Source organism: Theropithecus gelada, chromosome 2 (assembly GCF_003255815.1).
Source record: "Theropithecus gelada isolate Dixy chromosome 2, Tgel_1.0, whole genome shotgun sequence".
In the NCBI taxonomy this organism is placed as follows: domain Eukaryota; kingdom Metazoa; phylum Chordata; class Mammalia; order Primates; family Cercopithecidae; genus Theropithecus; species Theropithecus gelada.
In genome coordinates, this window is record NC_037669.1 from 42,220,662 (window position 1) to 42,247,429 (window position 26,768).

The window sequence follows — 26,768 nt, forward strand, 5'->3', positions numbered from 1 at the left end:
AAGGGAAACAATTTCCTTGTCGTTCCCCTACCAGGTCGTTGAAGGAAATCTAGGCAAGTGAGGCCTAATACCTCTCACTCCAGTGCCTATCTTCCTCCCTCGACCCTGGAGCAGAGGGGTCTTTGTTAAGAATTTGGGACCACTAAGAAACGTCAAAGAAAAAACGGCATTTCTGGCAGAGTGGGTGGGTATGAGTAAGGTGTTTAGGATGGAGATGATCAAATGTTTTTAGAAAATAGGCAAATAGAAAACAAATTGAAAACATACACGTTAATTTCTCAGATTTGCCTGAGGGATGCTCCAAAGCCAAAAGGTCACTGAGCACTGAGTCTAATTACGTGTTTTCTGATAAAAGCGTATGTTCATTGAAAACACTGGAAGAGCGGCATACTGGAATACTGGTTTATCTGGTGTATTTCGGGCGTTTACAGCTCACGAAAGTTGCACTTTTCCCTTCTATTTCACACAGGTCCTTCTATGGATGCATATCCGCTAGGGCAAGAACCCACGGCGCCACACTCCACAAGGCCATTTCCAAAACTGGCTCGGAACGCGGCGCCAGGGGCACTAGGCTGGCGCCGCCGGTCTCCCGCGCGTCGCGCACGTCCTGCACGCCCCGCACTGGCGCATGTCGGTCCACAGCGTCGCGCACGCCCCACCCCCGGCGCCGCCTGCGTCCGTCCCTCTCCAGCACTGGGTGACATTGAGCTCGCTAGCGCCGCCGTCCCCGGCGAAGTTCTGCGCTGGTCGCCGGAGTAGTAGGTGGCCATGGGGACCCTCCGCGGTCTGCTCCTGGCAGCGGGTGAGACGCCGGTCGGGCTATGGGAGGTAGGGCAGCTGGCCCGGCCGCTGCGGGTGGGGGAATCCTGAAGCCTTCCTAGGCCCCAGAGTGGCTCCATTCCATGACGCACTTTCTCGGTTGCTCGGAATCCTGCCTCCTTAGTGTCAGTGTGGGAGAGAACTAGGTGAGCAGCTACTGATAGACATTGGAGACTGCCCGTGAGTTACCCTCATCTCCATCCACTCAGCTCCCACCAATTTAACTGCCGACGTGCCTACCCTTCTCCCCACCCTAGTCCTCAGACTCCCCTGAGCTCAGTCTGTAAAACACCTACTATCCCTAGACTTCCCTTTTACCCATTCATGCAGCTTTCCACCCTAACCACCCCTATCTGTTGCTCTACTTGAGTCTTCCCTCTTCCCTGCCCCTTCCTCTCTGGAGTTTATCCCAGAAAACCTCCAGTCTGAAGTTTCCCCACTCATTAAATGTCTGATTAGGCCAAGGATTTAGGTCTTACAGATTAATAATAATTATTTTCTTAAAATGGAGGATACATTACTTTTAAACACTTATACAATTAATTGATTCGAATTTCTGGGAGTAAAGTGTGTAATTGAAGGATCTGCAGTTTGTTTTGGTGGTAGACATTTGTGTGATAACTGTTTCGGACTTAGGTAATGAAAACTCTTGGGAGGACCAGCAGAGCCTTGGCATAGTAGGGGTTGAGAAATCAGAGGGCTTGCATTTTGCCTCTTTTCTAGGTACCAGAGATCTTTTGTTCAATGGCGCTACATTATTAAAAAGTTGTTAATTCAATTTTTAAAGGAAAAATAGCCCCAAACTTGGCTATTCAAATAATATAAATGTATATTGTAAATGTAAATGAAATAATGCAAAAAAAAAAGTGAATGTTGCATAGTTTCACAAGTTTGGTATATAACCCTCCCCACCCCAAGGTTATCCTTTACACAGCTTATCTGATGTTCCAGTGGAGAATGGACTGGAAAACATGTCTCAAACTAAGGAGTATTATTATATTTGCTTCGTTTAAAAGCAAACACTTTCTCCACTAAAATCCTCAGTACTATGATTGATTTCATTGATTTTGTCAGTTTTGTTGAACTAATTCACCTAAAATATCTTCTGTACATCATATTAACCATTATAAAGCTTTTCAACAAGGCAAGTGAAAGGATCGTTGCTCTGTAAAAAAGTTAAAATGGACTGCAGGAAAAGAACTTTGACATCTTGGAACTAATACTGAGTGTATTGTAAGTAGTTCACCTTCTTGCTTTGATAGTATATTTATGCATCTTGAAAATTCCAAAGCCTCTCTGCAAACTTCTGATATGTGAAAACTTCACTATTGACCACTTAACCAAAGCAGAATTCCTTGAGTGATTTAAGAACAATTTATTTTACTTCAGATATAAAATGTTTAATAGCACACTAAGGATGTTATATGAGCAGCTCTCTCCATATGATCTTCCACGAATATCTGATGCTTTGTGAGCAACTCCAGAACAACCTACTGCCTTTCACCCACTTCCTAGCTAAACACTTTCATATACATTATTTTGCTGGATGGATTTCTCATAGCAGCCCTCTCAGGTGAGTCTTACTCCTCCCACACTTTATAAGTGAAGAAACATAGGTTAGAGATGACTTGTCCAGGATCACTTTGCCAGCAAATGTTAGAGCCAGGATAGGAGTCGGTACCCTCTAATTCTGGAATTTTTGTGCTTTTTGCTGTTGTTCAAACTGTTCATTCAGGGGCTGTGCGTGTATGAATTTGTCATGACTAATTGGGTCTCAATCTGAAATGAAAGAGTCATGAAATGCAGATTTAGTTCTGAAATGCAAGTACATCTTCATGTGCAAATGGCTTTTCAAGAAAGAAGACTGATTTAATAAGCAGCCTTAGCCAAAGGAATGATAGATCAAATAGAAATGTAGGCCCAGTGTGGTGGCTCACGCCTGCCATCCCAGCACTTTGGGAGGCTGATACCGGAGGATTGCTTGAGACCAGGAGTTTGAGACCAACCTGGCTAACTTAGCAAGAGCCTGTCTCTCTGAAAAGCTTTTAAAAATTAGCTGGGCATGGTGGCTCAAACCAAACCCGTGGTCTCAGCTACTCAGGAAGCTGAGGCAAGAAGATCACTTGAGCCCAGAAGTTTGAGGCTGCATTGAGCTATAATACAGTCATGCTACCACACTCCAGTCTGGGCAACAGAGTGAGACCCTGTCTCTGGGGGCGGGGGGGGGGGGGAAGAAAAGGCATAATCTAGGCATCCCTTATTTATCTAGAATATTTGGAATAAGATTCTCTACATAAGTGAAATTTCAGATGATCAAAACTTAACCTTATAAATGACGGACCTTTACTTTTGTTTCTGTTGGCAATCTTTGGTATACTCCCTTAGCAAACAATATAGCAAACATAATATAGGCTTTTATGAGCTCGAATTTGTTATTTTGTAGATGTAGTTGCAGATACAGATCAGGGTTGTTAAGTTGTGGTACTGGACACTTCCATGTTTGAGAGGTCCTGTGAACTTCTCAAATTTTTATGATTGTGTGCCATTTTTGAGAGAGAGGGTCCATAACTTGTATCTGTTACTCAGAGCAGTTCATGCTCTTTAAGTTAAAAAGCACTGATACAGATGATTAGGAACTAAATGGCCATTTACCCACACTATGCTGGGTTTCATGAGGGTAAACACTAGATCTGTTTTGTTTTTACTCAATCCTTACCACTTATTGGTGTTCAGCTCATAATAGACAGGCAATGCATATTTTTTGGACAAAGGACGCTAGGACCTATCTTGGAACATGCTGCAAATATAAGGTGAGTTTTCACACCTCTTTGCTCCTGAAAGAATAAAATAGATATAACTTTTAGGATATTGTATCTTTCTACAGAATGATTATTAGTTCAAAGGAATAGAATGACCTTACAAGAATGTTTCTTCTTGAAAGAAAGTTTTGCTGCCCTAAACTCTGTTGACTGGTCAGATTTGAAAATGAATTTATTATCATCATTATTGTTACCAATGTAATGGACTATGGGCTGCCTTCCTTTTAGTTTAACTGACATTTCAGAGCATTAGAGTAGAGAGATACCTTAGAAGTCAGGTAATCTAGTCCTCTAATTTTTACAGATGAGGAAACTTAAGGGCCAAGAAGGGAATCGGCTTGCTAAGGATCACACAGGTACAGACCTGGGACATAGCCAATATCCCCTGGCTCCCATTCTGATTTTCTTTCTATCACATTCTGCTACCTTATTGTTCTGTTTGTTCTTGCTAACCAACCTTAAATGAGAACATACCCATTTTAACTAACCCCACCTTTGGCTTTGCTTATTGCTCCTCTCCAGGTCTTACCAAGTATTTATTGAGTACACAATGAATGCCCTGTATGTATACTGTGAAGGCTCTAAAATGAATGGACTGCACCACTCCTATGGCTGATTTATTGCAGTGAACAAACAAACATATAATACACCAGAATAACCTATACAAAACAGTATATATATAAAGCTTTAGATTACAGACCAGATTATAAGTGCTGCTGTGGTGTCCTGGAGCCACTGACTTTGTGCAAGTCTCTTCCCAATTTCATATTCGGTGATGTTACATTAGTAGCTTAAGATCTGCTATGGTAAGGGTTATTGGCAAACACTACAAATCAGGACTTGTCTCCACTGGCCCCCTCCAGTATACCATCGGCTTCAAGAATTCTGAGATTCTTGAAGGCTCCATTGAAACAAAGGGGTTTGAGAGTGATGTGAGCACATGTAGGGGCGGTAATGAGTCTGAAAAAGGCTATGAGAGGAAAGATTACCTTGGATTTTGATCAGGAGGTAATAGGAGATAAAGTGTGGTGTTTGGAGAAGTTTGAACCAAATGAATTTGAACCAAAAAAACCTTTTAGTAGGAGAAGTAATACAAGAAACATTTCTGGAAAATTAACACAGTAACTACATACCAGTTGAACTGCTGCTACCTATGAAGATGTTACAGTAACTGATGTGTGAGGTGATGATGGAAATAACAAAGGAATATATTCAGGAAGTGTCTTGAAGAAAGGATGAGTTTGGAGATACTGAGTAAGGAAGGACTTAAAGACAAGTTTTTTAATATTGAGGACTACGGAAGTATTGCCTCATTGTCAGAAATAAGAAAGTTGGAAAAATAATCAGAAATGCCATCAAAGATTTGTGTTAGTTTGGCAGAGAAGATAGCACATTATTGAGTAGGTTTAGATGGCATTGAGTTATAGGTGGTGAGAGGTTGAAGACCTGAGGGTAAAGGAAGAGTAAAGTTATGGAGATAAAGATATGGGAGCAATTAGTCTGGAGTGGATTTTTAAAACAGAATGGATGAGTCCTTTTAGCACAGAATAGAAACAAGGACTAAGCCTTGGAGGTGTGACATAGGAACTGGGAAAGAAGACATTAAAGAAGATAGGTCATAGAGGTTGGAGATGAAGTGAGGGAATATGGTGGTACAATGTAAGAAGGCATTGAATCCTTGTAGAAGGATGAGATCAGTAGAGTCATATGGCCACAAAAATGGCAATAATAGAGTCAGAAGGGCTAATGATGAGAATCTAAAAAAATGGTATGACTAGAAAGAGGTTACTAATGTTGGTAGAGTAATTTTATTAAAATGATTGGAGAAGGAAACATTGTAGCAAAATAAAGTGTGGGTGGTGAAGTGAAGTTGTGGATACATGCCATTTATTCAATCATTTGAGCTATGAAAAAGAGGAAATTAGAATTTTATTAATAGGACCTGGCCAGGCGCGGTGGCTCAAGCCTGTAATCCCAGCACTTTGGGAGGCCGAGACGGGTGGATCATGAGGTCAGGAGATCGACACCATCCTGGCTAACACAGTGAAACCCCGTCTCTACTAAAAAAAATACAAAAAACTAGCCGGGCGAGGTGGCGGGCGCCTGTAGTCCCAGCTGCTCGGGAGGCTGAGGCAGGAGAATGGTGTGAACCCAGGAGGCGGAGCTTGCAGTGAGCCGAGATCGCGCCACTGCACTCCAGCCTGGGCGATAGAGCGAGACTCCGTCTCAAAAAAAAAAAAAAAAAAATAGGACCTGTTGAGAACAAGTGAATGCTTTGTCCAACATAGTGGACCTTCAGTGTTATTGTAGGGTAATAAGACAGAATTTTCACTAACTACTAGTAGAAGTTACTGGAGAAGTAGTCAGCCTTTCTGGAAAGTAGTTTAGGTAGATAGATAGATAGATAGATAGATAGATAGATAGATAGATAGATATAAAGATAGATAAATAAGATAGATAGAGATGTAGATGGAACAAGATAGATAGAGATGTAGATGGAACCTTAAAGGGTTTCATACACTTTTACCCTTCACTTCCAGAATTTTGTTCTAAGAAAATAATTAGAAGTACCATCAAAGATGTATGTAGAGAACTGTTCATTGAAACATCACTTATAATAGTGAAAAATTGGAAACAAATCAAGTTGTAGGGAATTACTACATTCAGGTTATAGCTGTGTGTTGGGTGTTATACAGTTACTAAAATTATTAATATCTTGGAAAGTATTTGTGACATAGCAAGATACAGGATTATCTGATTATGAAAAATGTGTATGTTGTATATAAGTATAGGAAAGGTCTGAAAAGAAATATTAATGCACCAAGTTGTTATCCCTAAGTGGTGGTGTTATGAGTGCTTTTATTTTTCTTCACATATTTTTTTAACTTGCAAATTTTCTTTAATGAGCAAGTGTTAGTTTTATATTTTACAAAAAGTTTTTTACATAATAACATGGTGTATAACAACTTGGTGGTACAAAGGTTTTTACATAGCGAGACCCCATCTCTACAAAACAGATTTTTTTAATTAGCCAGACATGGTGGCATCTGCCTGTGGTCCCAACTACTACAGAAGATGATATAGGAGGATCGCTTGGGCCCAGGAGTTCAAAGTTACAGTGAGCTATGATCGCTCCACTGCACTTTACCCTGGGTGACAAAGTGAGACCTTGTCTCTAAAAAAAAAAAAAAAAAAAAAAAAAAAATTAGGTTTTTTAGTTTTGATTTTAAAAATGGGGGAAATAACATTTGGCAGGAAAAAGGCAGTGGAAAATAAGGATAAGTTTGGTACAACATCCCTCAGGAGAGGGATTACTACTTAAGAATGAAGGAAGACTGGTATTTCTCCAAGCCTGCAGGGAAGGATGAGAAAACGGATATAGGGAGTCTGTTTCTGTCACAAAGCCCAGGTCAACAGCTAAGGCCTAGAGAGTTTCAGATAGCCACTCTGGGGAGTGGGTTGTAATATTGATCCTCTGATTCCCAGAGAGTTGTCATATCTCCAGTCACATCACCTATGGTTCTCTCCAAGAGGACCTTGAAAGATTCTGAGAAAGAAAAAGCATCCCTACCTTTCCTCACTGTCTATCATGGGGTTAGAAAGGATATTTATGGAAAGGAGGGGACTACCAGGAGAAAAGCTGGTATTTCAACCAGCCTCACCCTGGCTGACCACTATAGCCTCCAGCTAGCAATAATATTTCTGAAGCACTGGTTTTCAAATTATGGGTCCCCCATAGCAGAAGTGTCACCATTACCTGGGCAATTGTTATAACTGCACATTCTCAGGTTCTGTCCATACTTACTGTATCAGTGGGGTACAGTAATCTGTTTCACGGGTCCCCCAGCTGATTTTGATAGATAAAAAAGTTTGAGAATCTTTACTCTTAAGATTAGCCATTTGCCACCCAGAGCCTTAGAGACAGCTGTGAGGCTTCATCTTAACTTCCTGCTAGGACCCTGGAGACACAGAACTTGTCAGCCAGGGACAAGCTGCAAGTCCAGCCAGAGGGTTAAAGGGCTGTTTTTCTTTTGGTTTGTATGTTTTTAATCGTGATCCACCAAAGGATGGAAAATGTCTGGCTTGGGCATCTGGTCAATATATTCTGTCTCTTTGAGAGAAAACGAAGGTCTTAGTAATGATATTAAAGCTTGTTTATACTGTCATGTTGTTATAATTGCAAAATAAAAACCAAGACCACATCAAATACTTCAGACATTTTTTAGTGATAACTTTTTTACATTTTAAATTTTATTTTATTTTATTTTTGAGAGAAGGTCTGGCTCTGTCACCCAGGCTGGAGTGCAGTGGCATGATCTCAGCTCTCTGCAAGCTCTGCCTCCAGGGCTCAAGCCATCCTCCTGCCTCAGCCTCCTGAGTAGCTGGGACCACAGGCGCATGCCACTGTGCCCAGCTCATTTTTGTATTTTTTGTAGAGATAGGGTTTCACTATGTACTGACAAAATTTTTAAAAATATTTTTTGAGCAAGACCTTGTCTTTAAAAAAATATTTTTTACATTAGTCTATTATTCTAATATCTATAATAAGATAATATTCATATGTTTTAATCAGCATTTATACTGTAGGGAGGTAAAAGTTATTAGCATACAATATGAAGTTGTAGTAAGAAAAAGTTGGGAGATATAGTCTGATCTAGGTGAACCTCTCATGTCTCCAAGTTCCTACCCCCCATGGCTACCTCAGGTACCTCTGACATCAAATTCTACTTGTCTTCCCGTTATTCATTCTGTTCTGGCCATACTGGCCTCCTCTTTATGGGCTCTAGAATCTTTTAGGGTCTTTGCATTTATAATTCTTTCTGTTTGGAATATTCTTCCACCAGATAGCTGCATAGCTAGCCCTTGCTTCCCTTCAAGAGTGACATTCTCACAGAGGACTTCCTAACTACCCTATATAAAATTTCATACACAGCCCATTCCAAACACATACTTCATGTCCCCATTGTTTATTTTTTTTCTCTCTGGCACTTAGTATCTAACATATATATATATATATATATAAAACTTTTTCCCCAGTAGAATGCAAGTTCTATTGGCACAGATTTTTATCTTTTTTGTATATTTCCTAAAACAATGCCTGGCACATAGGAAGTACTTTGTTGAATGAATATCTCCAGCATACATTGATGTCACTGATAGGAAGTATACATGTTAGCATTTTTTGCTGAATTATTTCTCAAACTGAGCTAGCTGAGAGGCGGTTTGTCTTCTGTTCTCCTAAACTGCCTTTGTTCTAATTAGGAGGGATGGGGAGGGACAGCTGTCTTACAAAATAACTATTGATTCTTTTTCTGTTTAAAGAGCAGAGTCCTCCTAGCTTGCTGCCAGTTAACCTTGTTCCTTTTGTAAGTGCCTGCCAAAGGAGGAATGGGACAGCATTGTGTGAGATGGGGCCTTGTAGGTCACATTAAACCGGTGGTTCTCTGGGGAGATGAAAAAGTCCTGGAGATGGATAGTAGTAATTAGTTGCACAGCAGTGTAAATGTACTTAACGCCACTGAATTGAACACTTAAAAATAATTAAAATAGTAGATTTTATGTTACGTATGTTTAACCACATCTTAGGGGAGAGAAACTCCTAGGTTCTCAAAGTACAGTCCAGAACCAGCAGTAGCAGCATCACCTAGGAACTTGTTAGAAATGCGAATTCACAGCCTCCATTACAGAACTGTGGATGCAGAAACTGGAGGTAGGCAGCCTCATGATTTGTGTTTTAACAAGGCATTCCTCTGATTCACACTAAAACACTAAAGTTTGAGGATCACAAGATTTAATAATTGTGTCTTAATCCTCAGTGCTATTAAAAGCTGTTGAAGAGTTTCATAGACTTTTCCCATGGCCTCTTAACTGCATAATTACCTTTATCAGAAATCCTAACTATATTTGGGTAAAATTGAAAAGTGTTCTAGAAGCATTTTATCGAAGTTAATGTTTTACATAATATTTTTTAAAAAATAAACTTAACAGAGAGCCTGCTGTGTTTCAAGTGTCTTACCAGATGCTCCCATATTTGCTTTTCCATTTAACCCTCAAATCAGCTTTGGTACAAGAAACACTGCATTATCCATGTTTTAAATGAGGAAACAAGCTAAAAGCAATTAATTTATCTCCTTTCCACTAGGTATTACAGATGATGTGCTTACCAGACCCAGGCAAAGCGTTCTGGGATTTATAGCCCTGAAAAAGGAAATAAATGAGGCCTTTTATGAAAAAGACCATGTGGCAGGTAACCACAGTTAGAGATTCCAACTTCAGATGTGTCAAGAGTAAGGACCTCTGAAAATCCATTTTTACCTAAAAGCAATGATAACACTGCCGGAAGTTGGCAGAAGCAACTTTTCCAGAACTCTGGAAAATTACCAGGCATTTGTAACAATCTGAGGAGCATTTATCAAAAAAAAAAAAAAAAAAAAGACTGAAATCGTGGTAGGACAGCAAGTCTTGTGGAGTTTTAACTTGCTTTATTCCTGTCTTCTCTCAGCTTCACAATAGCCTTGAAAACCAGCAGCCTCACAAGTCACAGTTGCTTTGAAAACCAGCAGCCTTGCAGGCACTGAAGAAGGCAGAATGGGTTTAGAGTTCTCCAAAACTCAGCTCGAGAATTGTTACTATTTGACTTGTCTGACAGTTCGCTGGAAACCCCATTCATAGGGCTTGTCTTTTTTCACCTGACTTGGAGTTTATTCACTGCAAACAGTGTTTTCCCTGGTGCATTTGTTGAAAATAATCAGCAGCACTTGTTTGACATAACATGGAGTGCGTAACAGCTGTATGCCAAAAATGACATAAACCAGATGAAATGGACACACTTATAGAAAGACAAAAATTACCAAAACTAAGTCAAGAAAAAATAAAAAATCTGAAAAGTCCTATAACAGGAGATTGAACTAGTGATTTTAAAACTTCCTGCAAAGAAAAAGTCCAGGCCCAGATGGCTTCAATTGTGCGTTCTACCAAACACTTAAAGAAAAAGATAGAATTAATCTTTCACAAACTCTTCCAAAATACAAAAGAGGAGGGATCACTTCCCAATACATTGGATGAGGCCACATTATCCTCATACCAAACCCCCCCGCAAAAAAAAATCTCAAGAAAACTACAGACCCATATAGATCCCTTATGAATATTGATGCAGAAATCCTCAAGAAAATACTACAAAATGAATCCAGTGACATGAAAAATTATAGATTGTGATCAAGTGGGATTTATGCTAAAAATGTAAGGTTAGGACTCCTGACTCAACATCATTCACCATGTTAATAGAATGAAGGAAAAAAACTCACAACCACATCAGTAAACACAGAGAAAGCATTTGACAAAATGCAACTTCTCTTCACTATAAACACTCAGAAACTATGAATAGAAAGGCACTTCCTCAACCTGATAAAGGGCATTAAATGAAAAACCTGCAACTAACATCTGACTTAATGGTGAAAGGCTGAATGCTTTTCTGCCATGACATGACAAGGATGTCCATTCTCAACATTTCTATTCAACACTGTACTGGAGGTTCTCGTTAGGGAATTTAGGTAGGAAAAACAGTAAGTGGCAAAAGAAGTAAAACTATATTCCCAGATAACATGATCATGTATATAGAAAATCCTAAGGAATACATACACACACATACCCTATTAGACTAAATGTTGAACAGTTTTGCAGTATGCAAGATAAATGGGCAATAAATGATGCAAACATGAAGAAAACAATTCCATTTATAATAGCATCAAAAAGAATAACGAAGTTTAAAACGTACTCTGGAAATTGCAAAAACACTACTGAAAGAAATTAAAGAAGACCCAAATAAATGGAAAGACATCCCATGTTCATGGTTTGAGAGACTTAATATTTTTAAGATGAAAGTATTCCTCAAATTGATCTACAGATTGAACACAATCCCCGACAGAATCCCAGCTGGGGCCTTTGCAGAGATTGGCAAACTTGTCCTCAAATTCATACAGAAATTTAAGGGACCCTGAGTAGGCAAACTAATCTTTAAAAAGAAAAGCCAAGTTGGATGACTCATACGTCCTGATTAAAAACTACAAAGCTGTAATAATCAAGACTGTGTGGTGCTGGCATAAGGACAGACATCTAGATCAGTGGAATAGAACTGATAGTCCAGAAATATACTCTCATATTAACGGTCAATTGATTTTCTGTATTGCGCTAAAACAACTCAGGAAAAGAATAGTCTTTTAAACAAGTGGTGCTGGGAGAACTGGGCATTTACATGCCAAAATATGAATTTGGATCCTTTCCACATAAAGTATACTACTGTAACTCAAAATGGATCACAGACGTAAATATTAGAGCTAAAACTCTGAAATTCTAGAATATAGGAGTAAATCTTTGTGACCTTGTATATGGCACCAAAAGCTCAAGCAATAAAATAAAAGATGGATAAACTGGACCTCACCTAAATTAGATTTTTTTATACTTCAAAGGACATCATTAGGATAGTGAAAAGATACTCATGGAATGGGACACTATATTTGTAAATTATATATCAGATAAGGAAAGAACTCTTACAACTCAAAAAGACATAACCCTACTTAAAAAAAATGGGCAGAGGAACTATATAGATATTTCTCTGGAGAAGATATGCAAATGGCCAATTAGTACATGAAAAGATCCTCATTATTACTTTTAGATAAATGTAACTTAAGACTACAATGAGATACCACTTCATTCCTACTGGGACAGTTATAATCAAAAAGAACAACAAATGTGGATATGGATGTGAAGACATTGGAACCCTCATATATGAAAATGTGAAATGTTACAGCCACTTGGAAAATGGTCTTGTAATTCCTTAAATGATTAAATGGAGAGTTGTATCACCCAGTTATTTCACCCCTTAGTATATACCCCACAAACGAAAATACATGTTCCTTAAAAACTTGTACACAAATGTTTATAACGACGTTATTCATAATAGCCAAAAAGTGGAAACCACCCAAATGTCCATTAGTTGACTAATGTGTAAACAAACTCTGGTATAGTGGAATAAAATTAGTCAATAAAAAGGAATCAAGTACTGACAAATGCTACAGCATGGATGAACCTTGAAAATATAAGTAAAAGAAGACAGTCATAAAAGACCACATGTTGTATGATTCCATTTATATAAAATGTCCAGAATATGCAAATCCATAGAGACTGAAATCAAATTAGTGATTTTCTAGGGTTCGGGGAAGGAGGAAACAGGGAATGACTGCTAATGTATTCAGGATTTCTTTCTGGGGTGATGAATGTCTTCTGGAATTAGATAGTACTGATCAATACACAACTTTGTGAATACATGAAAACCACTGAATTTCACACTTTAAAAGTGAGTTTTAAGATAGGGAATTATGTATCAATAAAAGTATTATTTTTAAAATCTTAAACATGAACATATTTCGTGAGAAGTCCACAGTAGTATCTTTTAACTTGTTATGTTCAAAAGATATATATATATATATTTTTTAACAGCAAGGGGGAAAAGTGAGGAAATGATGCTTTTCACCATCATTGGGAAAACTGCCTCTGTAACAATGTTTTACTCCTACTGCCTCTCTTACCTCCCCTTACTGCTCCAGACTCTGAGGCTGCAAGACACCCAAGTGGGAGTTTGGAACTTCCAAGGCACAGTCTTTTTATCCACTAGCAAATTCATTTTCAACCACAAAGGTCTGAGGGCACACTCTTACTACATTCAATACACGTCTTGGGCATTCAATTTCTATCATCTAGAGCATCATATATTGGCAAGGCCCTAGTTAGATTTATCTCTGGTGCCTTTCCAGCTTTCATTTCTGTTCCACTCTTCCACATCCTAGAGACTCAGGGGCTCTTAGATGTCTTCTGATCTCAGGAGCTTATACCAGACCTGGCCCCATCTGCACCACAGTCCCAAGATCAGAATTACTCGCCTTTTCTCCCACCTGATCAAAACTATTTCTGGTTGTCTCTGCTTCTGATTTTAATTAATTAAAATTATTCATGCTAAAGCTGAAGGTAAGAATTCCTAATTAAAACTAATTTCTTAAATGTATTTATTTTATGAAGGTATTTCCTAGCTTTATTCACTGAAAAGGCAAAAACAGTGACAAACTGAAAAAAAATGAGCCCCCCACTAAGGAGTCTCTAAAAACATTTCTTTAAAAGAACCAGAGCCCGTTGAGAGGAATGTGTGATTCCAACTCAGGGGCAGAAAACATTTAAAATCAGTCTAGAATATCTTGTCAGAAAGAAAGCTATCAATGACCACTAAGGATGTGTTGAAAGGACTCGACAGCCAATTTAGAAGGGTTCCTAATAACTAAAGATGGGATTAAAAGGAACAACTGAAATAGTCTAGAGCACATCACATGTGTAAAAATGCAACATAAGGCAGTTGCAAGAAAACCAATTTGTTCATTTGAAAACTGGCAAAGGGCAATAATCCAGCATTTATTCCACATTTTCTGCTTGATTTATGCCTTAAGATAACCAAATAGTTAATGTGAAAGGGGAGAATACCACCATTTTGCAATCCCTAATGAAATAAATGGATCTAGGTAATAATCACCATTGTCTGCTAAAAAAAAAAAAAAAAAGAAATTAGATGAAAGGTTGATGGGGAACCTTATGAAAGGTGAATCAGACTGATAGCATCTACTGATCAATCTTAATATGAAAGACAAAATTGGCATATGCCTATTGATGTGGCATAATAAGACATACACAGTACCTATCACCTATGACATTCTTGCTAAAAGATCTAATCTGAATTTTTCAGGCCTCAAAAATCTGTTTACAAGGAATAGAGGAGTTTGGAGAATATGTTGGATAACACCATGGGGGTGTGATAAGCAAAATCTAAAATTGAGGGACACTTTATAGGACTAATGACTGGTTTCTTTAACAAATAAATGATTTTAAAAAATGTAAAAGGAGAGACCTATAGATTTAAAGAAACTCAGGAAGCATTAGCCATACTCAGTTTGTGCACCTATTTTGAATAAGCCAACTGTAAAAAAAAAAAAAAAAAAAAAAAGAGCCTATCGGAAATTTCATCTTAATAGGATTTGATCATAATATACTGATATTAAGGAACCTTTTAAAATTATATTAATATTTCAGATATGATTTTGAAATACATACTGAAGTATTTATGGATGAACTAATATAATACTTGGGATTTGCTTTAAAACAATCCAGTAAGGGGTAGATAATAGGTGGAGTTTAGGGGAAACGATATTTTTTAAATTTTTTAAGTTCAGGGGTACATGTGCAGGTTTGTTACATAGGTAAACTCATGTCACAGAGGTTTGCTGTACAGTTTATTTTGTCACCCAGGTACTAAGCCTAGTACTCGTTTGTTATTTTTTCTGATCCTCTCCTCCCTACCACGCACAACCCTCAGATAGGCCCCAGTGTTTGTTGTTCCCTTCTGTCTGTCCATGTGTTCTCATTATTTAGCTCACACTTATAAATGAGAACATGCAGTATTTGGTTTTCTGTTCCTGTGTTAGTTTGCTAAGGATAATGAATGACCTCCAGCTCCATCTGTGTTCCTGCAGAGGACATGTTCTCATTCTTTTTTTAAGGCTGTGTAGTATTCTGTGGTGTATATGTACCACATTTCCTTATTTTATTTATTTATTTATTGAGACAGTCTCACTCTTGCCCAGGTTGGAGTGCACTGTCATGATCTAGGCTCACTGCAACCTTCAACTCCCAGGTTCAAGTGAGCAATTCTCATGCCTCAGCCACCCAAGTAGTTGGGATTACAGGCATGCGCTACTGTGCCCGGCCTAAAGAAAAGACCACATTTTCTTTATCCAGTCTGCCATTGATGGACATTTAGGTTGATTCATGTCTTTACTGTTGTGAATAGTGCTGCAGTCAACAAACACATTCATGTGTCTTTATGATAGAACATTTATATTCCTTTGGAGATATACCCAGTAATAGCATTGCTGGGTCCAGTGGTAGTTCTGTTTTTAGGTCTTTAAGGAATCGCCATACTTCTTTCCACAATGGTTGAACTAATTTATACTCCCATCAATAGCATATAAGTGTTCCTTTTTCTCTGAAACCTCTCCACAGCATCCCTTATTTTTTGACTTTTTAATAGTACCCATTCTGGCCAGGCGCGGTGGCTCACGCCTGTAATCCCAGCACTTTGGGAGGCTGAGGTGGGAGGATCACCTGAAGTCAGGAGTTCAAGACCAGCCTGGCCAACATGGTAAAACCCCGTCTCTACTAAAAATACAAAAATTAGCTGGGCATGGTGGAAGGTGTCTGTAATCCCAGCTACTCGGGAGGCTGAAGCAGGAGAATTGTTTGAACCTGGGAGGTGGAGGTTGCAGTGAGCTGAGACCACACCATTGCACTCCAACCTGGGCAACAAGAGCAAAACTCCATTTAAAAAAAAAAAAATAGCAAAGGCTTGGAGCCAATCCAAATGCCCATCAGTGATAGAGTGGATAAAGAAAATGTGGCACATATACACCATGGAATACTATGCAGCCATAAAAAAGGATGAGTTCATGTCCTTTACAGGGACATGGATGAAGCTGGAAACCATCATTCTCAGCAACCTAACACAGGAACAGAAAACCAAACACCATGTGTTCTCACTCATAGGTGGGAGTTGAACAATGAGAACACATGGACACTGGGAGGGGAACATCACACACCAGGGCCTGTCGGGGGTAGGGGATTAGGGGAGGGATAGCATTGAGAGAAATAGCTAATGTAGATGACGAGTTGGTGGGCGCAGCAAACCACTATGGCATGTGTATACCTATGTAACAAACCTGCACGTTCAGGACATGTATCCCAGAACTTACTAAATAAATAAAGACTGAGAATGGCCAGGCACGGTGGCTCATGCCTGTAATCCCAGTACTTTGGGAGGCTGAGGTGGCCGGATCACCTGAGGTCAGGAGTTTGCGACTAGCCTGACCAACATGGAGAAACCCCACCTCTACTAAAAATACGAAAAAATTAGCCGGGCATGGTGGCGGGTGCCTGTAATCCCAGCTACTTGGGAGGCTGAGGCAGGAGAATCGCTTGAACCTGGGAGACAGAGGTTGCGGTGAGCCAAGATTGTGCCACTAGACTCCAGCCTGGACAACAAGAGGGAAACTCCATCTCAAAAAAAAAAAGCAAGACTGAGAATATAGTTACTATATAGAGATGTTCATTTGGGGAGAAATTCAATAGAGTCTTGAATATTCTCATGATGTGCAGAGATTATTTTAAATCATAAATACATCTTATATCTTAAATATGTTTTGCTTTCTGTATATACTTGATATTTCTATGAAAATGTTTTATCCTAATATTTGCCAACAAGAGTCATATTTGTGTGACCTTTTGAAAGTTGAGTAATAACTGTAATGCTACTTTGCTTATTTTTCATAAAAGTGATTTTGTTTAATATATCTGAAAATGCATTTTTCATTTATTTTTTCTTATTCTTCTTATATGTATACATCAAGTGTGGCATTTGAGAATCTGTTGATAAAATTTACAAAAGTAGAATTATAATTTTATGTTCATGATGAAAGAGTGACTTAATAATATTTACCTGATTGTATCTCTTATTTTGTGTGCTTTTGTTAAACATATGTCGATTTATTTTGCCAACATTATTATATAGACAGAGAACTCCTTTTCTTTCAGGTTAGTTCATGCGATCCTGGTTCATGGAACATAAAGTGAGATTTTATGGGTGACAGGGAGAGAGATCAGGCTTGACTTGAGGGCACATGGGAAAAGAAGGGGGCTATCCTTTCACAAAGATTTAAATATCTCGTAAGAACTGTTTGCCAGTGCAATTATGAATATGTGTATTTGTGCCTAATTTTTATTTTTTAAAAGCTCAGGTGATTATAATTTTATCTGTAAAATGTTGAAAGTGTAGTCTGATTAAAATAGTATATATCTAAAAATTAAATAAATAATAGGCATTGTGGCTGGTTGTGAGATGGCATTGCATTGTGGTTTTGATTTGCATTTCTCTAGTGATCGGTGATGTTACTTTTTATTCCATATGCCTGTTGGCTGCATGTGTATCTTCTTTTGAAAAGTGTTTGCTCATGTCCTTTGCCCACTTTTTAATAGGCTGGTGTTTTCCTGTAAATTTGTTTAAGTTTCTCATAGAGCTGGATATTAGACCTTTGTCAGATGCATAGTTTGCAAAAATTTTATCTCATTCTGTAAGTTGTCTGTTTACTCTGTTGATAGTTTCTTTTGCTCTGCAGAATCTGTTTAGTTTCTGCACAGTAAAAGTTAAATGTATTAGATCCCATTTGTCCATTTTTGCTTTTGCTGCAGTTGCTTTTGGCATCTTCATCATGAAATCTTGGCCCATTCCTATGTCCAGAATGGTATTGCCTAGGTTGTCTTCCAGGGTTTTTATAGAGGTTAAATGATACTTATTAGCCATATAGCAATCATTGTTGAAAATGGGTGATGAGTATATAGGGGTTCGTAATACTACTCTCTATCTGTGCTTTGAGTTTAAATTTTTAAAATAAACTACATATATTCTTATATATGTAGTTTTAAAGTTATATTTAGTTCAAAACTACATCTAAAATTGATTTCTAATTAGGGACTTGTGGCTTACAAGGAGCAAGGCTTTCTAGAGTTACTTCTTGCTGACCACTGCAGCCCCCTAACCAGTTTATCAGCATAGTATTGGCAACTTGGTGACCTAGTTTATCACTTTTGGGAGGTTACTAATCTTCACCTAAACAGCCCTGATGCCATAATACATAATATTGCCACCAGAGCCATTGTTATGATAAGACACATGTGAGAAGTACTTATTTAAAATTTACAGCTGGTAACATTTTTATGTTGTAAATTCCTAATTTCCTAATCAATAAAACATTTATATTTTAAAAGAGCATCAAGCATAGCACTTTAAATATAGTATGTGTATCTTACATATAGTAAATTCATTTCCTAAATGAACTAATTTTTATAAATGAAACGTAACTTGCAGGTATTTCTTATTTTGAGAAAACATCACATTTTCTTTCTTTGAAACATTTTTCTCTCTTTTTTAGGAAGCTGTTTTAGGTTATGTGAAAGAGATGTTTCCTCATCTCTAAGGCTTACCAGAAGCTCTGATTTGAAGATAATAAATGGATTTTGCATAAAACCACAGGAAAGTCCCAGAGCTCCATCCCGTAAGTTTTTATTTTTTCTATTTATGGAGTAGATAGCTCCCAAGGAGTAGGAAAACTTGGAATCAAAAGAACCCAAAAGAGAGAGGTTCCCATATCATACCCTCCCATGTAGAGAGAACACATTGTGTTTACATTGTGCATGTGCACATGACCAATATGAGCACAGTATGGGAGGCCTGAGGGAGGTCCATGTTCCTACATCATACAACATGGGAGGCCTGAGGGAGGCCCATGTTCCTACATCATACCTCCCATGTTTTACTCATATGCAGGCTCATGTCCTACATCACACTTCTCATGTTTTACTCACACGTAGGCCCATGTTCCTACAGCAGACCTCCCGTGTTGTACTCCTACTGGTCATGGGCACATGCACAGTGGTTTCTTCATTTTCACCATTTGTCATTTTCATCTTGCCTCTACGGTTGGACTGGAGCTTTCTCTTTTTTTTTTTTTTTTTTTTGAGACGGAGTCTCGCTCTGTCACCCAGGCTGGAGTGCAGTGGTCGGATCTCGGCTCACTGCAAGCTCTGCCTCCCGGGTTTACGCCATTCTCCTGCCTCAGCCTCCCGGGTTTACGCCATTCTCCTGCCTCAGCCTCCCGAGTAGATGGGACTACAGGCGCCCGCCACCTCGCCCAGCTAGTTTTTTTTTTTTTTGTATTTTTTAGTAGAGATGGGGTTTCACCGTGTTAGCCAGGATGGTCTCGATCTCCTGACCTCGTGATCTGCCTGTCTCGGCCTCCCAAAGTGCTGGGATTACAGGCTTGAGCCACTGCGCCCGGCCCAGACTGGAGCTTTCTCTAGGAGAATGGATGCACCAAAGTAAATAGTAGTCCAGAAATTATGTTTTAAAGAACTCCAAAGATGAACCAAATTAAGATACTATATGTTAGGTAAAATATAAGTAGGACCTTCTCCTTATTACCCTTACTGGCTCTCCCTTTGCACTGATTTTTATCTCTAGTCCCGACTTATTAATGAAATGACTCAGATGGCATGTATTCCCTTCAGACTCAACAAATCTTTTAAGTAGTATTCATGCTCTTTCTTTCTTCAGCTGGGTCTTTTCCTGTCTTCTTTTAGTTACAATACTGCTGTTGTCTTAGTAATCCAAGTTTGATGTTCTCGTGACTCCTTCCTCTTTGTCTTAAGCAGTCTCCACATGCTTTCAGTCATCCTCAGACTGACTTCATCTCTCTTCCCACTGCTGCAACTCTGGTTCAGACTATATCCCCTCACCCTTGTATTACAGTCTCCCATTTAGACTTTTTGCCCACTCTACCCTGTCCCCCTTTTCTCTCTCCATCCATTGTACAGATAGTAAGCCTTCCTAAAACATTAGTTTCTTCCGTGTTTCAAAATGTACAGTAGTTCCCAATCAACTCTAAACCCCTTAGCCTGACATTCAAGCTCTGGTAAAATCTGATTGTACCTTACAAACTTTTTCTTAATCTACTGAAGTCAGACAAGCTCCTCACTGTTCCCTCCTTGTTCATCCTTACTTCATATTTTTGTTCTTGATGTTCTTTCAGTTTTCAATGGATGAGGCTTATATTGGGAAATAATGCTTTTATTTTACCTCATGGGATTTTATAATCTTATTTGGAAAATGAAGCATCCTAAGAAATTCCATTCAAATAAAGCTCTAATTAACTTGAAGTTTCTCAGTGTTTCTGTTTAGTGACTAGTTAAAAAGCACTAATACCATTTTTCTGTTATTAAATTTGAGAGTTATAATCTCAAACACGTAAGATTTCTTGTTTGGTTTTTCTCATAGGCACTTACAGCCACAGAGTGCCTTTACACAAACCTACGGATTGGCAGAAAAAGATGCTGATATGGTCAGGTCGCTTCAAAAAGGAAGATGAAATCCCAGAGACTGTCTCGTGAGTGCTGAATTTAGTATTCCAAGCAGCTTTCATTTCTCACTAACGTAAGGGAAAAACAATGCCTCTGAGTTCCAACTGTTTAGAACTTTTCAACCAAATTTGTAAACAGTTTTCACTTTTCCAAATGTTTTATCTTTGGTAAGTACTTGGAATATAAACAATGCTAGAAAACCTGTGTCTTATCATTGGTATGTTACATAGTGACTAGTGAAGAACTGTCAGGTACTCTGAAGTCAATTGATTATTTGATTTCATCCCCCGGCTACAGAAGTGTGACTTTTTTAAAGTTTGTTTTTAATCTACGTATATAAATTGAGTACTACTGACAATGACTGTATTCCCCCAAATCCATTTAAGTACTCAACCTTAGACATAAAAGTATTTAATTGCAACACTCTGGAATTCAGGAAAGAGTGCTTCCTGTCACCAACTTCCTTAAACCTAAGGGAAGGGATCTTGGCTGGGATCTTGGAACTTTTTCAGAGTTTGTAGATAATGAGTGCAGTTTCCTCCAACCCAGTTTCTCAACTCCGTACTATTGCTATTTGGGGCTTGATGATGCTTTGTGGCGGGGGGGTGTCCTATTTGTTGGAAGATGTTTGGCAGCATCCCTGGCTTCTGCCCTCTCAATGCCCATAGCATTGCTTTAGCACTGACAACCAGAAATGTCTCCAGACACTGCCAAATGTCCAAGGGGCACCAGGGGGGTGGGAATCTCCCCTGGTTGAGAACCAGTGCCCTAACCTCATGTTAAAGACCCTGACTGGCTGGCACCTTGGCTAAAAAGAGATTCTGAGAAATAGATGTCATCTCCTGTGAGGCATCATCCTATTCAGGGACAGGGACTTTGGACAAAGCTCCTGGAAGTTCCCTGTCAGCAAGAAACTATTCCTGGATCTTCTGGTCTCTGGTTTCTTTTTTTTTTTTTTTTTTTTTTGAGACCGAGTCTGGCTCTGTGGCCCAGGCTGGAGTGCAGTGGCGCGATCTCAGCTCACTGCAAGCTCCAGCTCCCGGGTTCACGCCATTCTCCTGCCTCAGCCTCCCGAGTAGCTGGGACTACAGGCGCCGCCACCACGCCCGGCTAATTTTTTGTATTTTTAGTAGAGATGGGGTTTCACCTTGTTAGCCAGGATGGTCTCGATCTCCTGACCTCATGATCCGCCCGTCTCGGCCTCCCAAAGTGCTGGGATTACAGGCGTGAGCCACCGCGCCCGGCAAAAACAGCACTTCCGTCCCTGGGTGGGATCGAACCACCAACCTTTCGGTTAACAGCCGAACGCGCTAACCGATTGCGCCACAGAGACGGACTGGTCTCTGGTTTCAAGTCATGACTGAAAAAGATCTGAGCTCATTCAGGACTTCTTTCCCAGGGAAATATGTAGTATTTATTTTCTGTTTACAACAACTTTAATAGAGCTTTTCTGCTTCCGCCAGTCAAATTGATAGCACATTACTTTAACTAGAATTATTTCAGCAGGAAAGCCCTGGTTTTTCTTAGCTCAAGTCATGTATTCTTCTGGGTAATAAGAGAATACTGGAAATAACCATGACATCAGGTTCTTGCCTATGCCTTCATTCTTCCTATACTAACAGAAAATAAGCTGGTATTCACCCATGGCCGTAAGAGATGCTGTATAGGCTTTGTTGTAGAACACCTTCCTCAGTCTGCCTAATAGTTGGTTCCAAGATCCCCTCAGGCCCAAAATACTGCCTCATGAATCACTCTGGAAGGGTCTTTTCTGGGCCTAGGCAGCCATTCATCCTTGTGCTGGTGGTTCTGAACAGGCACTGCTTAACTTGCCCGTTCCTGTTACTCCGTGTGGGATGGATTATTTTTCATGAGGATCATGGCACTTCAAATCCCATAAAATACCATCAACATGGGAAGTCAGTTTGTGGTTAGTGGAATCTCAGGTGCTCCTAACTGACCAATTTGACGGTCCTTAGCAGTTGTATTGAGTCCCTGCCAGCCTGCAGGCCCAGCTTAAATGCCTGGAGAACCCCATCCACATGCTGCTTCACAGGTACCAGCTCCTACAGCACATTGTACATGCCTTCATCTTCCTCCTTCCACCTGCAACATCCCAGATCCTTTGCCTCCTTCCAAGCATTTTTAAAGTAATCCTGTCCCCAATTTTAAAAGTAATATATGTTAAATATCTCAGGGGAAAGAAAGCACTTCAATCCCATCATCTAGAGATAATCACTTCCTATTTACACATCTACTGAGAAGGCCAGAAGTTAATCTTGGGCCCCATAAGGGCTCCACATCCCCTGCCTTGAGGTTCTGCCAGACACCGAGGTAACAGAATCGTGACCACCAGGTGTGGCAATGCATGCCTATAGCCCTGGCTGCTCAGGAGGCTGAGGGAGGAGGATCGCTTGAGTCTAAGATTGTGAGTCCAGCCTGGGCAACATGGTGAGACCCCATCTCTTTAAATAAAGTAAATTAAAAATAGAACCATGACTCACTGCCTGCTTGCAAAATCACCAAGGTAGATTGGCCTTCTCTTTAGAATCTTCTATGTTAAGCCTCTTAGGTTTCACACAAGAATGATGAACCAACCATCAACTTTTTTTTAAGGCACATGAGTTTGTATTCAGTGGATAGGTTAGAAAAGCTGCATTTTGGCACTTGCCAAAGACCACAATATCAAGTTCACTGTCACTCAATTTTAGCAAAACATTAAAAACATAAATATTAAGGAGCATTGCTTAAAGGACCTTCCTACTATTTTAGATATTCTCAAATCTATTCCAGGTTCAAGACAGAGAGAAAAAAGCTGGGTATATGGAACACATTGGTTAACTTTCTCCAATGTTTGATCTTTCTGAATTGTGCTTTGTGTTGAAACATATGAAGCTTATTGTAGTATCTGTTGTCAAGATGTTTTCAGATGATGACTAGATCACATAATATCTTCTTAAGAACCTCAGGGAGAAATGGCTACCTGTTTCACTTTTAGCATTTATAGGCTGGTTGGAAACCTGAGAGCTGAAATTGGGGTCCACCATAGCAAGTATAGATTAATATGCCTTGCCCATGTTTTTTTTGTTTTTTTGGCTTTGTCTGTGACTTCACTTTTTATTCTTACTTTTGTACTTAATTAAGTGTGTGCTATCTTGTATTTTATATATAAATGAGTTATTAAAAATGCCTCACCCTCCCCAAAGTCCTATGAGATCTCTAGGCCCTTTTTAAAGAGATCTCTAGGTCTCCCTATATATATTTATAGACACTACTATACTTTGAATTTATACACAGCTTTTTATCCTGCACAACTTCTGAAAGGGAAAAGTTAATAACTTTCTCTCATGATCTCATTGTATTACTAGGTTGGAGATGCTTGATGCTGCAAAGAACAAGATGCGCGTGAAGATCTGCTGTCTCATGATGGCCCTGACAGTGATAGGATGCATCGCCATGATTATCGACGGCAAGAAGGTGAGAAGGGGTTTTTCTCTATCCAGTGTGTATGTTCTCCACCAAAAACCTAGAATAAATAAGGGATTGACCCTTTTATTTACCCTCTGAGAAGAGGAGGCTACTTTCTACATTACATGAGAAAAGATAAGCAAAAAAATAAGGCATATTGGGAACCAGCCTGGAATGTCATCCTTGGGGATAAATAGCAAATCCTAACTTTGGCGTGGTGAAGGAGGACTAAATTCATTTTGTGTAATGTAAATTTAAAAAGTGTTTCTGATGACAGATGTCATAATGTAAATTAAGAAGTATGACACTGGCATATTTAATAACCCATTCCATATTTCCAGAGTGCTCTTGGTACCCAAGTGTATTTACCCTCACCATAACTGCCTTCATCATGGTGAGCTTTCCTAGCAGGGTTCTTTATTTGAAGCTCAGCCAGACAGGGCCATATGTCTAAGGACCATAGCTCCTAAGCAGTACATAGGAATGCAAGTCCAGAAATCTTTAGCACAGATTATGATAATTAATAGCTATCACTAATTGAACACTCACTGCATTCCAGGTACTTTTCTAGCTGATACCTTGTCTGAACCTCACAAAAACACTGTAAGATAAGTATTATTAGGACCTCATTTGTAGATGTGGAAAACTATAGCTTAGAAAGCCTTAGTAACTTGCCCAAGGCCACACATGTCCCCAATGATGAGCCACAATGTGAACCTAGACCCAATTCAGGTAATAGGAAAATTGCTCCCATTTATTGAGTGCTTATTATGTAACAGGCACTGTTAAGCTCACTTAATCACCCCCATAACCCTAACAGGTAAATAGTTTTCCCAAACTCACATAGCTAACAAGTGGCAAGATAAAAATTTAGACCCAAGTTTGCAGGATACCAAACCTCATACTATACTATCTTGCTATTAAGCTATAGTTATTTTTATATTCAGCAGCTTTGGTCAAATTCTTCTTTTAATACCATGTATGATTCTGTATATCACAGCTTCCATGTGGAAAGAGATGTCTTACAACTACTTTAAGATACTAAAAATGTTCTACACACTCACTCTTAACTGACTTTCTTATCCTCAGTAATTCCAGAGTAAAAGGAAATGTACTTTTGGCTGTCTTCAGTCTTGTAGTTAAATGGAAATACTGACCATTTTAGGCTGACCTCATGGGAGTACAAAGGGGCAGATGTGCTGAGCTGGGCGAAGTTCTCTTGAAAACTCTGTTCTACCCCACTTCATTTTTTCTTGTCTCCCTCTTTGACCTCTCATGCGTAGTTCTCAGGTTAAAACCAGCAGAAACATGTGGACAGGACTGTAAACTTCTAGGATCTGAGAAATTTGCATTGCTTTTGTATATTCAATTGTACTAGCTGAGTTTAAATACTCCAGAAGCAAATTATTCACCTGGAATCACTTCTAGCATCATCCAGGGCTATATGCTGTGTACTTCAGCGAGTTCTTCTCCTGTTCTTTACCATGAAATTGTAACATTTTAGTTTTATGGAATTTCCATTTCCATAAATGCTACTGGAATGGAGAACTTTTTAACTTAATGTGATTTGGAAGAGAAAAATTAGCCATTGTATATTTTGCTCTCACCGTCAACTTTCCTTTCTCCTCCTCCTCCATATACCCAATTCTTTTACATATGAAATTACACAAATAGGAGGAAATATCAGCTTAGGGTACTAGTTTCACTCATTTGGTATAAAAGTTTTGAAACTGGCCTGTATGTAAGCTTCATAGAAATCTGACCATTTACATGGAGGGAAACGAGGGAAGAGGACGGTTGCCTCTCCCACTCAAAGGATGGAATTGTAGTACAGATACTCGTGGAAATCATCAATGGTAGTATTTTGGTAAAGTCTGGAATCTCCAAAGCTGAATGTTTTTGGTAAAAGAGAAGTAAGGAACTAGAAGGGTCTGAGTATGCAGATAAGTTGGGAAAGGAGAAAAGATAGCAACAAAGAAAAGTGAAAGAAGAAAAATGGGATAGAAATGGCAATGAGAAGGTATTTAGTATAAAAGAGAAGTGGGGTGGAATGAGGAGAAAGTATAAGAGAAAAGGAGAGGATAAAGATTGAAAGAAAGGGGCCAGAAGGGAAGAAAAAGGAGAGGTGTGGCACTTCTTACTTATGCTTGAATGGATGAGCTGCTGTTCTCGGAAGCGTAGGAGGAAGTTGAAGCACATGGAGGAGACTGCCACGCCCAGTGTCCAGACAGCAGAGGACTCCATGCCTCTACTGCCCTGTTAACCTGCTGTCGTCAGTGCAAGGTAAAGATACCCTCCCCTGACCATAATACAAATCACCTGTTCAAATCTCTTTTGCTTTAGGCTGCCCAAAGAAACGAGACTTTAACACGCTTGAACTTAGAAAAGAAAGCTCGTCTGAGAGAGGAAGCAGCTATGAAGGCCAAAACAGAGTAGCAGAGGTATCCGTGTTGGCTGGATTTTGAAAATCCAGGAATTATGTTGCAACGAGCCTGTATTAAAAAGGATGTGGTATGAGGATCCATTTCATAAAGCATGGTTTGCTCAAACCTGTACCATTTCCGTATTTCTGCTGTAGAAGTAGAAATAAATTTTCTTAAATAATGA

The 26,768-nt window shown here is 39.2% G+C and overlaps 1 protein-coding gene and 1 non-coding gene across 2 annotated transcripts; one reads left to right on the forward strand and one right to left on the reverse strand.

The window, feature by feature from the left end:
• The first annotated feature begins 643 nt into the window (after nt 1–643).
• Nucleotides 644–26,768, forward strand: FAM162A (family with sequence similarity 162 member A). The gene is made up of 5 exons (XM_025377118.1): nt 644–802; nt 18,713–18,835; nt 20,614–20,722; nt 24,062–24,170; nt 26,505–26,768. Exons 1-5 carry the CDS (start codon nt 769–771, stop codon nt 26,595–26,597), a joined length of 468 nt encoding a protein of 155 aa, XP_025232903.1. The 5' UTR covers nt 644–768; the 3' UTR covers nt 26,598–26,768.
• Nucleotides 21,956–22,029, reverse strand: TRNAN-GUU. Its single transcript has one exon. It is a non-coding gene; the product is annotated as a tRNA-Asn (tRNA).